We start from the raw sequence: 13,576 nt of genomic DNA, 5'->3' as shown, positions 1-13,576 counted from the left end.
TGCTTGGCTGGGGCTGGACCAGGAGTTCATGGAATCACAGAATGTGTTGGGATGGCAGGGACCTTTCAAGCCCATCCAGTCCATCCCCCCTGCCATGGGCAGGGACATCTTCAACCAGATCAGGTTGCTCAGAGCCCCGTCCAGCCTGGCCTTGAATGTTTCCAAGGATGGGGCACCTACCGCCTCTCTGGGCAACCCCTTCCAGTGTTTCACCACCCTCATCGTGAAAAATTTCTTCCTTATACCTAGTCTGAATCTCCCCTCTTTTAGTTTAAAACCATCACCCCTTGTCCTGTCACAGCAGGCCCTGCTAAAAAGTCTGTCCCCATCTTTCTTATGAGCCCCCTTTAAGCATTGAAAGGCCGCAATAAGGTCTTCCCGCAGCCTTCTCTTCTCCAGGCTGAACAACCCCAGCTCTTTCAGCCTTTCCTCACAGCAGAGGTGCTCCAGCCCTCTGACCATTTCTGTGGCCTCCTCTGGCCCCGCTCCAACAGCTCCATGTCCTTCCCGTGCTGAGGACCCCCGAGCTGGATGCAGGGCTCCAGGGGGGTAGCCCCAAGTCCTTCTCCTCAGGGCTGCTCTCAGTCCCTTCATCCCCCAGCCTGCGCTGACACCGGGGATTGCCCCCACCCAGGTGCAGGACCTTGCACTTGGCCTTGTTGAGTTGCAGGGCTCCTCTGAGGTGGCAGCTCCTCGGGCTCGCGAGAGGGGCTGAGGCAGAGGGAGCTGGCGGGTGTTCCCTCTCAACTGCTGTGGTATTACAGGACCTGTTGAGCCTTATTTCTTGGACACCTGTCTGACGAAGACCTTGCTTGCGTCATTTACTGTAATGTTGTGCCCTGAGGCCACTAAAGAGGTGTTTAATTTGAAATTGAATGTAATTGAAGCAGTTGGACTTCTTGTTGCTGTAATAATGATTTTCAGCATGATATTCAGCATGTTTCTTTGCTGTGCTATCTGCCAAAACAGAGAACTGCTCGAAGAGCCACCAATCCAAGAACTGCTGCACTATAATTTTTTTTTTTTTTACAGACGCAGCAGTTTGCGCAGCAGTTTGTGCAGAAGGGCACGAAGAAGGGGGCGTCAGTTGAATTAGTATCACCGTGACAGTCTCAGATATGGTGGTGACACACCGCAGAATGGTTTCCCCAGCGGGTGTTGGAGCCACTGGTCCCTGCTAGAGCAGAGGCTCCAACACAGACCCAGCTTCAGATAAGGGATGCGGCCCTCCAAGTCCCAGGCTGCAGCGAGAGCCTGGGGCCTCTCTGGCACCAGGAGAAATGTCCCTCTGTCCTGCAGAAGGCATGCTCTCTTGGAGGAGCCGTGCCACCAAGTGGAGGAGTTACAGGAGGCTGTGCGGCATCCTGCTGCAGAGGAGATCAAAGGGAGACAGACAGAACCTTCTCTCAGACAAAACAGCCCAAAGAGCCCCCGACCCCAGCTGAAGCAGAGAAGCAGGCAGTGTCCACCCCTAATATTAAGGTAAGCGCAACCTCTGAGAAGGTGAAGGATGGAAGCTTCTGACACCAAGAGGAAGGCTCCTGCTCCCCCTAGGGACTTACGACTACAAAATAAGTTCACCAGCCTCAAGGTTGAAGAGGAGCCAGATGTGCTCCACCCTGATATCTGCTGGAGGGACAACACAGCAGGACATAAGCCGTACAGGGGGTTCCTGAAGTGTATTGACAATAACTTCCTCCTCCAAGTGATAAAGGAGACAAGAAGAAGAGATGCTCTGCTGGACCTCATACTCACTAGCAATGAGGGGCTCACTGGGGATGTGAAGGTCAAAGGCAGCCTTGGCTGCAGTGACCATGAGATGGTGGAGTTCAGGATCCTGAGGGGATGAAGGAGGGTCAAATGCAAGCTCACAACTCCGGTCTTCAAGAGAGCAGACTTTGGCCTCTTCAAAGATCTTTGGCTCTTCAAAAAGCCCCCATGAGTGCTGAGGGAGCTGGCAAGTGTCATTGCAAGGCCACTCTCAATAATCTTTGATCAATCATGGCAACCGGGAGAAGTGCCCAAAGACTGAAGGAAAGCGAATGTCACTCTTATCTTCAAGAAGGGCAAGAAGGAGGACCCAGGGAACTACAGGCCAGTCTGCCTCACCTCGATCCCCAGGAAGGTGATGGAGCAGCTAATCCTGGAAACTATTTCCAGGCACACGAACAACAAGAAAATCATCAGGAGTAGTCAGCATGGCTTCACCAAGGGGAAGTCATGCTTGACCAACTTGATAAATTCCTACAATGAAATGACTGGCTTGGTAGATGAGGGGAGGGCCGTGGATATTGTCTATCTGAACTTCAGGAAGGCCTTGACACCGTGTCCCACCATATCCTCATAGACAAGCTGTAGAAGCATGGGCTGGATGAGCAGACAGTGGATTGAAAACTGGCTGAATGGCCGGGCCCAGAGGGTGGTGGCACAAAGTCTTGCTGGAGGCCAATAACTAGCGGTGTACCCCAGGGGTCAATAGTGGGTCCAGTCCTGTTTAACATCTTCATTAATGATCTGGATGATGGGGTAGGGTGTACCCTCCGCTAGTTTGCTGATGACACAAAACTGGGAGGAATGGCTGATAAATCAGAGGGTCAAGCTGCCACCCAGAGGGACCTTGACAGGCTGGAGAACTGGGCTGACAGGAACCTCATGAAGTTCAACAAGACGTTCAAAGTGCTGCACCTGGGGAGGAGGAACTATCTCATGCACTGATATGTGCTGGGGGCCAACCAGCTGGAAAGCAGCTTAGCAGAAAAGGACCTGGAGGTCATGATGGACACCAAGGCAGCCATGAACCTTTGAGTTGAGACACGAGCATGAGCCAGACACGTGCCTTTACCACAAAGAAGGCAACGAAGTCCAACGAAGGGCCACAAAGATGATCAAGGGACTGGAGCATCTCACATACGAGAAAAGGCTGAGAGAGCTGGGACTGTTTTTTAGCCCAGAGAAGAGAAGGCTCAAGGGGGATCTTATCAATGTATATAAATACCTGAAGGGAGGGTGCAAAGAAGGTGGAGCCAGGCTCTTTCCAGTGGTGCCCAGTGACAGGACCAGAGGCAATGGGCACAAACGGAAACACAGAAGGTTCCCTCTGAACATCAGGAAACACTTTTTAACTGTGAGGATGACCAAGCACTGGCACAGGTTGCCCAGGGGGGCTGTGGTCTCCAACCTTGGAGATACTCAAAAGCCATCTGGTCATGGTCCTGGGCAACCGGCCGTAGGTAACCTGCTTGAGCAGGGGGTTGGACCAGATGATCTCCGGAGGTGGGGAAATGAAGTTGCCCGGGGGGAGAAGCTTTTCCAGGTTATGAAGTGAGGCGGTGGCTGAGGGGTGAGGGAGGTGCAGTGGCTCTGTGGGCCATGGGCAACTGAGGAAAGCTCAGAAGATGGATGTGAAGGGTCTTTGGTCTGAGGACCGTTCCTGCCAGGGCCCCGATGTTTGGGCTGACAGGGACCTGCCTTCCCGCCGGGGCTTTGCTCCTGCCCCCGCGGAGGGGGGCGGCCCCGGCGGGGTTCGGCGGCTCCCGCTTTCCCGCCGCGGGGGCTGATCACCCACCGCCGGCGCATGCAGCCGCGCCGCCGGCACTCGTTGTGGGCGCCGCGGGGCGCCCGGGGGCGGCGGCGAGCCCGGGCGCTGCACGGGGGGCGGCCGGGCCGGGGGGCAGCGGCGGCTCCGCAGCCAGAAATTAGGTGCAAATCACCGGCTGCGCCCCGCCTCCGCGCCGGCCGCTCCGTCTGCGCACCCGGCGGGCGGTTAGGACACCCCCCCCCCCCCCCCCGGCCGCTTCCCCCGCCCCCGGAGCGGCGGGCAGCGGCGGCGGGAGGAGGCGGCGCCGGGCGGCGGGATGCAGTGCGGGGCCGGGCGGCGGGCGGGCGCGGCGGCGAGGGGCAGAGCCCGGCGGGCGGCGGGGCGGCCCCGCTCCCCGTGAAGAGGCGGCGCGGCAGGGCAGCGGCCGCCGCCATGCAGCCGTTGCACCGGGCCCCAGCGTTGCTGCTGCTGCTGTTTCTGGCCGCCGGTGAGTGAAGGCTGGTGGGGCGGGGGTCGCCGCCATCCCCATGGGCTGGGGCGGGCCGGCCGCCGGGACCCCCCGCGGCGGGGCTGGGCGGCGGGCGGGTGTCGGTCCCCTCGCCGGGCCCCGGAGCGCCCCGAGCACCGGGGTCTGCCCCCCACAACCCTGGGGAACCGCGGCCCGCCATGGGTCCGGGACACCGGGAGCTCTGCGGGAGGCAGGTCCCCATCATCCCCCCCCCCCCCCCCGCCACAAGCACCGTTGACCGCCGGGTACCGGGGCCTCTGTCGGGTTCCCCGTCCCCCGCCCCGGAGCTCTGGGTACCGGGTACCGCCGCCCACCCGGGCATCAGAGCCCTGTGGAGCGGCCGGTCTCTGCCCCGGGACCCCCGGGGGGTGAGAGGGGACCCCCGGGCTCCCACCGCCGGGGGCTGGATGCCCATGGGTTTCACCCAGCGGGGATGGGGGCTCAGCCGGGGTCTCCTGCCTGGGAGCCGGGGTACACAGCGCTGGTCCCCGCGGGGACCCCGCACCCAGAGTACGGGGCGTGATGGACGCTGCCCCGGACGGGGCGTGCTGCCCACCGCCGTGCTTCGGCGGGGTAGACCCTCTTATGGCAGGGCTGCCCCAAAACCGCCTTTTCTTGCATTGATGGCTTCTTCTGGCGTCGTGGTAATTTTACTAACTACCGCGAAACTGGCACAAAGGAAGGGGCAACCACAAATTGCTTCGCGTTCCCCCAAGAGCCTCCTCTTGAAATGCAGAGGAGAGGTAGGGTGCCAGGGAAAGGCAATTAAGTGCAGGAATAATTATACTCGGAATAGTTATGAAGGCTCCGCTTCTATTTTTAAATAGTCTGGGGAAATTTCTCAACAAAGGGATCCCCCCAAAGATCCGTGAGGCTAAGATTGCCCTCTCCCTCCCTACCCCCATCGCTTTTGTACAGAAATCTGGTTCGTGTGGAACAGGAGTTTTGAACGGGGACGTTTAAAGAGTGGGGGAGTCTTTGTCTTGAGTCATCCTGGCAGGGAGGGAAGGGCTGATTTCCCAACCAGTCGCTGTCTTCCAGCACGACCGAGCTCTGATACGGTGACATCCAACCCCCGGCACATCTCTCTTATTACCCCAATCTCCCGAAAATGTTCATGGGGGAATGTGTCATCTGTGGAGCCGCTCTGTCCGTGAGCTGGATGTACAGTGCCTTGCCCCTGTCGTCTGGGGCTCCCTAAAGAGAAGGGATAAAGCCATTTAGGTTTGCAAACAATAGTGAGCTTAAAGAGCAAAATCCATCAGAAAACCTGTTGGGGTTTTGTGCCAATACTCTGTGGCACAGAAGCAATAAGCCTTTCCAGAGCTGAGCAGGGAGCCAGTTTTGTGGCTTCCTCTAGGCAGGTTGTCCACATTAGGGAAAACCTCGGGCATGGCTGGCAAAGGTCCTTTACTGCGTCTCAGCAGGAGACCCGTGTCCCCAAATTCAGCTGGACCTCTGCCTCCTCCACAGAGGAGGGCAAGGTGCATGGGGGGAACTGCAGTATTCCCGTGCCGGCGAGGGTTGGCCCTATCCCCATCGCTTCAAAGCTACGTTTGCTCTGCGGAAGAAGGAGACGGACCTCGTGGTGGTTTTAAAATCTGGCGGCCAAAAGGACCACAGCTGATGCTGCTGTGCCGAGGGGAGGGTGTGTTTCCTATTCTGCTGAGGCTGCTGGAAACTTTCTAGTGTTGCTGTCCAGCTGGTGATGATACGGAGGATTTGGGTCCTTGGCTTTCCCTGTGATCCTCCCTGCTGTCCTAGCAAGGAGAGGCATAGGGGTGGGAGGCGAGCGGCAGCTCTGAGGGACAGCTCAGTTCCTAATCTAGTGAAACTGGTAATCCTGGTGGGCTGTGGCAGCTCTGAGGGGCTGGACTCAGTTGGCCAGGCATCTCTGGGCTCCTACCTAGATGGGAGGTCAGAAATGGAGATGCAGACAGCTGGGAATTTATAAAGCAAGCCCTGTTTTGTGTAGTAGTTTTGCTCAGTTATTCCAATCTGGAATAATTCAGTGCCCTCCAGCCTTGCTCCTCCAGTCCCGTAGGACAGGAACAGTTAAAACCTGGGAGAGCTTGAGGGACCGAGCGAGATTCCTCGAAGCCGGGGGAAAGGCACGCTTCCCGCAGCATGCCTCCCAGCGTCGGGAGCCCCCGCAGACCTGCGGGATGGGCTGAAACGGGGTCTGCGCCTCATCGGGGTCCCAGCAGACTGCTGGGCAGCACAGGTCTGCTGGCAGAGCGTGGAAACATCTCTCCAGGCTCCAGGGTGTCTGAGCCCCTTTGCTTTTGCAAGTAGGAAAATGATGTGGTTAAAAGCAGGGGGAGAAGGGAAGGAATTGGTCTCTTCCCTCTTGTTGTCTCCCCAGGTGCTTGTCTGCATGGGGGCTATTTAAGTTGTTTTTTTTCCCCTTCTGCCTGCTTAGAAGATTCCTTGTTAGCATCGTGTGAATGAGCCTGAGCTGAGGGAGTATAAATTAGGATGGATGAAAATTCCCTGTAGTCAGTTTTTCCTTGGCCTCTTCAGTGCCATAAGCAAATGTTCATTTAATTATAGGCATCAGGGGTAGAAATAACTACATTAAGCCCTCAAGGGGAAGCTGCCGGCGACGAGCCGCAGATCAGAGCGCACAAAAGTTTTATTTTTTTTTTTTTTTTTTCCCACTCTCTCAGTGTGGGAAGAAGCTCTGGCATTTTGTGGGTACCTGAGCGAGCAGCAGCAGGAACGGCAGCCCTGCTGCAGGGCCAGGGGCAGAGGGGCTGCGGGGAAGGTGCATCACGGCCTGCAGCTGGCGGTCGGCTGAACTTGCTTCCAGTTCTCGCTGGCTATTGAAACACGTAATCCCAAAAGAATGGAGAGAGGCTATTTGTCAGCCACACGAGCGCAGCCCGCACAGAGGCAAAGCAGACACGTGCGTTGGTTTGTTCAGAGGGCCAGGGATGCTGGCAAGGAAGATGCGCCCTGCTGGGGCTCAAGTCAGCCCCCCACTGTCCCCGTGCCTGGTTAAGCCCCATTGTGGTTACCAGGGTTTGGATGTACGTTCCTGTTTTGGGGATAATTTTTTACTGCTGGGAAGCCAGCTTTGCAGCCCTCCCTCTGTATGACAATGGCAACCACTCTCGGCTCTTCCTATCCTGCCTGATGTGTTGTGAAGGTAGTCAGGACCCGTACGTGTGCCCTGGGACTCCCAAACCTTTGCATGAGCTTTTTTGCCTAGGGTGAATGAGGTTGGTTGGAGAGCGGAGCCTCTTGGGGTGACGCTGCTGCACGGCATGCCAGCGTGTGGCAGGGTGGTTGTCGCTGCTCTGCTGCCGGGGCTGGAGCAGAGCGTAACCATTTTGTGCTCAGTGTTGTGCCAGTGAGTTTTAAAGACCTTTTGGGATGTAAAAGGCTTCTGTTATATTTTGACGGGCAACTGTGTCTCGAGGGAAGTCCCTCCTGCATCTGCGGTAGTGCTTGTTCTGCCCGGACAGGGACGCTCTGAAGATGAAGCAGCCACGAGCCTTTATTTGGTGTGCTGGAAATCGGACCACGTGCCACGGGGTACCTGGTCCAGGTTGGGACAGAGCAAGAAGAGGAAGCACAGACCTGGCGAGATGATTTTTAGCAGGCAGATGAAATGCTTTGGGCCTGTGAGAGGGGCTGTGGTTTTTCTTAGATCAGTGGATTTCATGCTGTGGTCTGTTAACCCCTGGGGGTCTGTGGGCTGCTTTGAGGAGGCCTATGAAAGGTAACTGAGGAAAGAAAATTCACTTCTGCTGTATACAACTGTCTCCCCGATGCTGTTTCCCCAGGGGCTGCATCTCCTCCGCCCCGAGCTGGGAACTGCCACTGCCGACAGCGAGAAGCGCGGAGGAGAGCAGACGTTGCAGCAGCAGAGGAGGGAGGTGGGAAGGCTACCAGACGATCTGGGGAGGGAGCGAAGGCAAACAGTCTGGGAAACTGAAACCAAGCAAGATTGTGACTCCTGGCATGAATGGTTGAGCGAAGGGGGAAGGACAGGCTTGTCTGAGTTGCCGTGACCTGCTTGCATGGAGTGTCTTCTGTGGAGATGGGTGGTGGTGCTTAGAGCAGTCCTGATGTTGCTGATGGTAACGACAGGAGACCCGACTCTTCTCAGCGCTGGGCGGAGGATGCCTGGCACCCCTGGAGGCCAGGCCCCTGCTGCACACGTGCTGGCACAGGGTACATCTGCAATTATCTGCAAAAGCAGGTGCATCTTCTAGCGGTGCCTTGCCTTTTCCCATGGATGTACCTGGGTCTGCGTGCTGTAGATGTTCTCTGCTGAAATGCCAAGGGAGCAAACGTTGGCAGTCCTTTGCAAGGTAGCGCCCACTCAGTACGTGCAGGCGTGCACACCCTGTAGCCTGGTGTTTGAGCTCTCTCAGTATGCTAGCTGTAAAACCTGTAAAAGCTTAAAGGTGCTGGCACAGCTACTGTGTGCTCTAGGATCTCCTTCTAAAGAGTAGTCCCATTGCAAGGGCTTCTTCAGTTGTGCCTTGTCCCTCTTGTTGGTGCAGGCTGGTAAGTGTACGTGCTCCCCGCAGACCCGACTGCTTTTCCCATTGCTGTAAAATGTACTGGTGCCATGGGAAGGTGGATGGTTTTAGAGGGACACCTGGGGAGGGACCTGGTTGCTGGCAGTACCGGAGGAGGATGGCTGTCTGATCCTGTTTTCTGAAGCCCTAATTGGAAATGATCTCAGAGATTAGGGACCTGGCTGGGTTTGTAAGTGGTCTAGTGCAGCGTGGGAGAGCAGCAATAAGGCCGTGCGGGAGCTGGACTGGGAGAGGTCTCTTAGGTGGAGCATCCCAGCATGGGTATGGCCCGTAATTCTGAATTAGCACCAAAAGGACTTGGTCTGATACGTGGTCATCCCGTATGCTTCCCTGTGCAAGCTATTGAGGGTCTGGGGCGCAGAGGCTCCAGGTGAGCATGGGGGAATCAGCTCGGACATCCCTGAGCTGAACAACACTTCCTTCTTCCACTGTCTGTGGTTGGGATCCTTTTTTATTATTTAAATTACTCTGTTTTGTTATGTTCTGGAGGTGGTTTGTGCCGTTGGCTGTTCTGCCCTGGGGCCTCTCTCCTCTCTGCCCTTGGGCCTTGCTCCTTGGCTTTTCCAGGCGCGGTGGTCTGGGGGAGGGAATATCCCTGGCAGATGCTTCCCTCATCTGGTCATTGTGTTTCTGTCCTAACCGATTATCAGTAAATGACCCATTCCTGACCCAGCCCTCCTAGAAAATAACATTGTTGGGTAACTCCTGGGTTGGGGTGGGCTTGAAAGGAAGGTCAACGGCAGCAGGGCCAGATGGACATTGTGGCAGCTGCTGCGTTGGCAGTACCGAGATGCTCTCATCCCCCTCCGTGGTACCCACCGCGTAGCTGTGCTTGGGTGGTGGTGTGCAGGCTCTGGTGGTTGGTGGTGAGAGGCAGGTAAGTCGGAGCGTGTGCTCCAGGAGCGTGCGCTCCAGGCGAGCGCCGTTCCCTTCAGCAGGCTGGGCCTGCCGCCGTGGCAGCGCGCTGCAGCCACAGCCCCCAGGAAGGAGAGGTGAAGCCAGCCTTCGGCTGGGTATGCTGAAGGGCACACCGGCCCCTCTGCAGGTCAAGCCGATGTGATGACATCTTAAGGGATGTTTGTGTTCTGTTGGAGAGAAAACTGAGGTTTGCTTCTTGTTAATTAAAAAGCAAGAAAATTTTAGAGGCTGTTTGACACAGTCACAGCCAGACTCCATTTCATCTCCCCAAATCCCTCTTCTCATTTCAGCTGGATGCAGAAATGACTTATTTCCTCTTTCGCTTCTAGTCCTATTCAATAGGCCAGTTGGGAGCTTTTAAATAGCTGTCCTGTCCCGTAAGAGAGGTGGCTTGCCTTGTGGCAAAGGGATAAAGTGGTTCTTGGTCGGCTAATGTAGAAAATACTTTGGGGTTCTCTTAGAATTGTTAAGAAATGTGAAAATGCTCTTACTCACAGCACTTTGGGAGAGAGACGGCAGATGTTCTTTCCTCAGATTTTTTTTTTTTCTGCTGTTGAGCAAAACTCCCCCATCTGCCTTGTCCGGGGCTGTTGCATCGAATCCTCTGCTGAGCTGAATGGAGCAAGGCTTGCCACTTTGACTTGGAACCGTTTTCTGAGGGGCCAGTGGGGTCAGCAACTAGCAAACTTATTTAATCTGTGTATCCTCCTGGCTGTCTCTTTTCGCCTTGGAAAGGTAACACTGCAGTATTATTCCCTGTTGCTGAAATCGCCCCATTCTGCTCCTTGCAGAGGTGAAGCATCTTTCGCAAGGTCAGCGTTACCTCCACGTGTCGCCTCTGTGGGTGCTAGCAGCTGGAGAGCTCGCAGCCGGCACGGGAGCTCCCGTGCTGGTTTCGGTGCTCTCTCTCCGCCTTTGTTCCCTCTCCCCCCTCCACCTACCTCTCCCACTTTCTCTCCTTTCTCGCCCCTCCTCTGTCTGATCCAGGGAGGGTTTTCTCTCCCGTGCTCACAGCCCTGCCGTTTCCCCGAAGGCTGGCTGCCCTCTTTAGCATGCAGAGCCTCATCTCCTCCAGGTTACGCAGAGGTGCTGCAAAAATAGAAATGAGAGACAAACGCCCCATTGAAGCAGCTGGCGAGCCCTGGCTCCGTTCCCTGCTCCCTCCCATCTACAGTCACAGGGCTTTATTCGTTTGTGTTTCTTTATTCCTATCGCTTGATCTGCCTTTTAGAATACAAAATTGGGAGGCTGATGGCCGATAGAAGTCGTCTAATCCCTGTTCCCCATCCTAGGAGGAAAATGGCTAGCCACTGGTGTCTTGGGCGTTAGATTTCCTCTCTCAGCTGTGCTCCCCTGCCTCCCAGCTCAGCTCGTGCTTTGATTCTTTCTTTGCCTTGGAGTTGACAGCTGCATTGAGCTCCTTTATGAGATGCCTGGAAGAGAGGGGGAAGGTGGCAAATCTTGGGTCTGCTGTTTGGTACCCCAAGCCTTTGGGTTTTTGCTGCTGGTGCAAAAGGTGTGAAGTGGTGTCAGGATGCTGTCTGGAGAGGTACCCGTTTGTACGCAATGGTGCCATGAGCCCTGTGGCGTTCAGGCTGGTGCTGGCACGGAGGGTTCCCCCAGGCCAGCCTCTGCATCCTGTGCCATTGGATCAGGCCCCAAGACGTTGCCCTACTCCAAATCCACCCCAGGAGAAACCTGGCTTGCTCAGGCTGTGTCTATTAATGACTCATTCTTAGGGATGAGGTGGTGTAGTTTTATCTTGGGCTAAGGAGAGCAAAGCTTCCCAGTGAACAAGATAATGCAGCTTAGGGGGTTTTAACTGGGTAAACACTTCAGAGTTAAATGAGGGTAAACAAACTCCTGGGATCTGAGTTTCCCGCATGGATGGGATTAGCTCTGTGGGTGCGTGGGTTCACCTGCCACGAGCTCTCTGTTGTAGAGGTGGTGGGGCTGGCTGCAGCTGAGCTCTGGAGGCAGCTCAGATGATGGAAACAGGCTTAAGCCAGTCTTTGGAGCTGGCGCAGTTACATTTTGAGGCTTCACCTAGCTGGCTGGGAGACCCAGGACGTGTATTGTAGCCTGGCTGGAAAGCCAGGGCGCCCCATCAGCCACGTCTCTGCTAATGGGAGTCAGGGAAACTGAGGCATTGGGGTGGATAAAGAGCTGATGTAGGATCCAGGCAGCCAGTTGCAGTCCCAGCTACACCAAATTTTCCATGTGGCCTTGGACCTGCCGTGGTCACATCCCATCCTTCTGCTCCCCTTTTCTGGATAACTTTGAGAATAATGTTCCCTTTCTCCCCCTTGCTGCTCTCTGTCATGTTTGCTTAAGCTGTAAGCTCCTCAAGACAAGTGCTCGCTCCGCTGGGCTGCACGGGGCTCAGCAGTGCTCGCTGTTAGTGATGCAGGTGTCCTGTGCCAGCCCAGGGAAGCCCAGTCCAGGCACCATCACGTTGGAGCCTGGTGAGCACCTCTGAATCGGCACGGGGGCTGACCTGGCCAGGTCTCTCCGGATCCATGCTTCCACACACGAGATGTGCAAACTCTCATTTCCAGCCGTGGAATTCACTGTGCGTGCACAGCTCACAGGGAGCCGGCCCATCCCCAGGGATGCCCAGAGGCGCTTTGGTTGGCTCCGTGATGCTGCAGTAGCTTCCTTCCCCTTTGATACTCTGCCTCTGTTGCCGTTCCCTTTTTGTTGCTGCGCTGGCCTCGGCTGATCTTGCCTTGGATCAATAGAACAAAATAAACGAGACTGAGAAGTGCTGAAGCCTGGCCCAAGCGTATATGGGAAAGAGTAACCAATATTGGATTTTGCTCAGTTCAGAGAACAGTGGAGGAAGGTGGAGAGCGTCAGAGGAGGCAGAAGGCTTGAGAAATGCATTTCTGGCTTCCAGCGTTCCCAGGACAGGTTTGGTAATCAGCCTAGCAAGTGAGCAGCAGCTCCTAAACTTTTTGTGCTAACAAGCCAGTGTTTTCAGTGCAAGCACCGGGGCCAATCCATCTGCCATTGCCCCACAGCTCATCTTGGCACTTGCCCTGATTTGAATTTGTCCTTCTGGGACGTGGAGTCATAGGACATAGTGGTGGGAAGGAGCCTTGGGAGGTCGCCTAGTCTGTGCCCTTGCCTGAAGGCAGTTCAGCTCTGCTTAAATCATTTCAGGCCACATGTATCCAGATCTGCATGCAGCATCCAGGTGATGTCTCAGCAGTGCTTTGTAAAATCTCTCTATTTTTAATACTTCAGGACTGTGCAAGCATTTTCGCATCTGCATTCCAGTGATATCTCAGAGCAGTTTCTAATACAGAAGTTTCTCCTCTTAAGACATTTCTAATGGATGGTTTCCTATCTTGTATCAGAAATGTCTGGTGCTAGTTCTCCAGGTGGTGACTTATCACTTTGTACTATTTCTTTTCATAATATTTCTGTTATTTCCATTCTCAAGATCACCTAGCTGTACCTACAGTCTTTCTGTGCAGTGAGGATGTCTCCTTGCTTTGTGTCCTTGGCTAATTTGATTATCGTGTTCCTAATTTTTGTTCCAAGGTCACTTAGGAAAATATTAAAGAACAGCAGACCCAAGGACAGACCTTGAGGAATTCCACTAATAGCCTCCCTCCAGCACAAACCTCTGTCATTTTTCGTATAGCCAGTGCCTTACAGTTGCCTTACAGTTTTCCTGCTAATGGGTGTCGTCTTGTAATTCTACATGAGGCACTGTATCAGATATTTTACTGAAGTCCAGATGGATTAGATCTGCTGCATTTCTCTCGTCTAGAAAATCGGTTATCAAAGAAAAATACCAAATTAGTCTTCATTTTCAGCTTATTCAATTAGTTCAGTTCAGTGACTAGTTCATTAAGAATTGAGAAACTGAGTAGGAGCTGAGAGAGCGGGAAAACTTGTCCTTTTGTCTTCTGATCTATGAATAAAAATCAGCTGTGAGAGGATGAGATCTAGTTTTAACGTGCTGAAGAACAGAGGGCTAGGAAGCAATTGGTTCAGTTCACCCAAATTAGTTACTTTGCTTGCTTAACAAAACTGTTTTAAATG

General features: G+C 54.8%; 1 protein-coding gene across 1 annotated transcript in view; it reads left to right on the top strand.

Moving 5' to 3' along the window:
- The first annotated feature begins 3,875 nt into the window (after positions 1-3,875).
- PODXL2 (podocalyxin like 2) overlaps positions 3,876-13,576 on the top strand; it is a 33,707-nt gene continuing 24,006 nt past the window's right edge. The window contains exon 1 of the mRNA XM_087745003.1: positions 3,876-4,025. Within this exon, the coding sequence (XP_087601129.1) occupies positions 3,971-4,025 (55 nt within the window). The 5' untranslated portion in view covers positions 3,876-3,970. The remainder of the gene's footprint in view (positions 4,026-13,576) is intronic.

This window comes from Nipponia nippon, unplaced genomic scaffold, assembly GCF_047370975.1.
Source record: "Nipponia nippon isolate SJK-2023a ecotype South Korea unplaced genomic scaffold, ASM4737097v1 scaffold_9, whole genome shotgun sequence".
Lineage (NCBI taxonomy): Eukaryota > Metazoa > Chordata > Aves > Pelecaniformes > Threskiornithidae > Nipponia > Nipponia nippon.
Note: the sequence above shows the minus strand (reverse complement) of the source record. Positions and strands in the feature narration are given on the sequence as shown.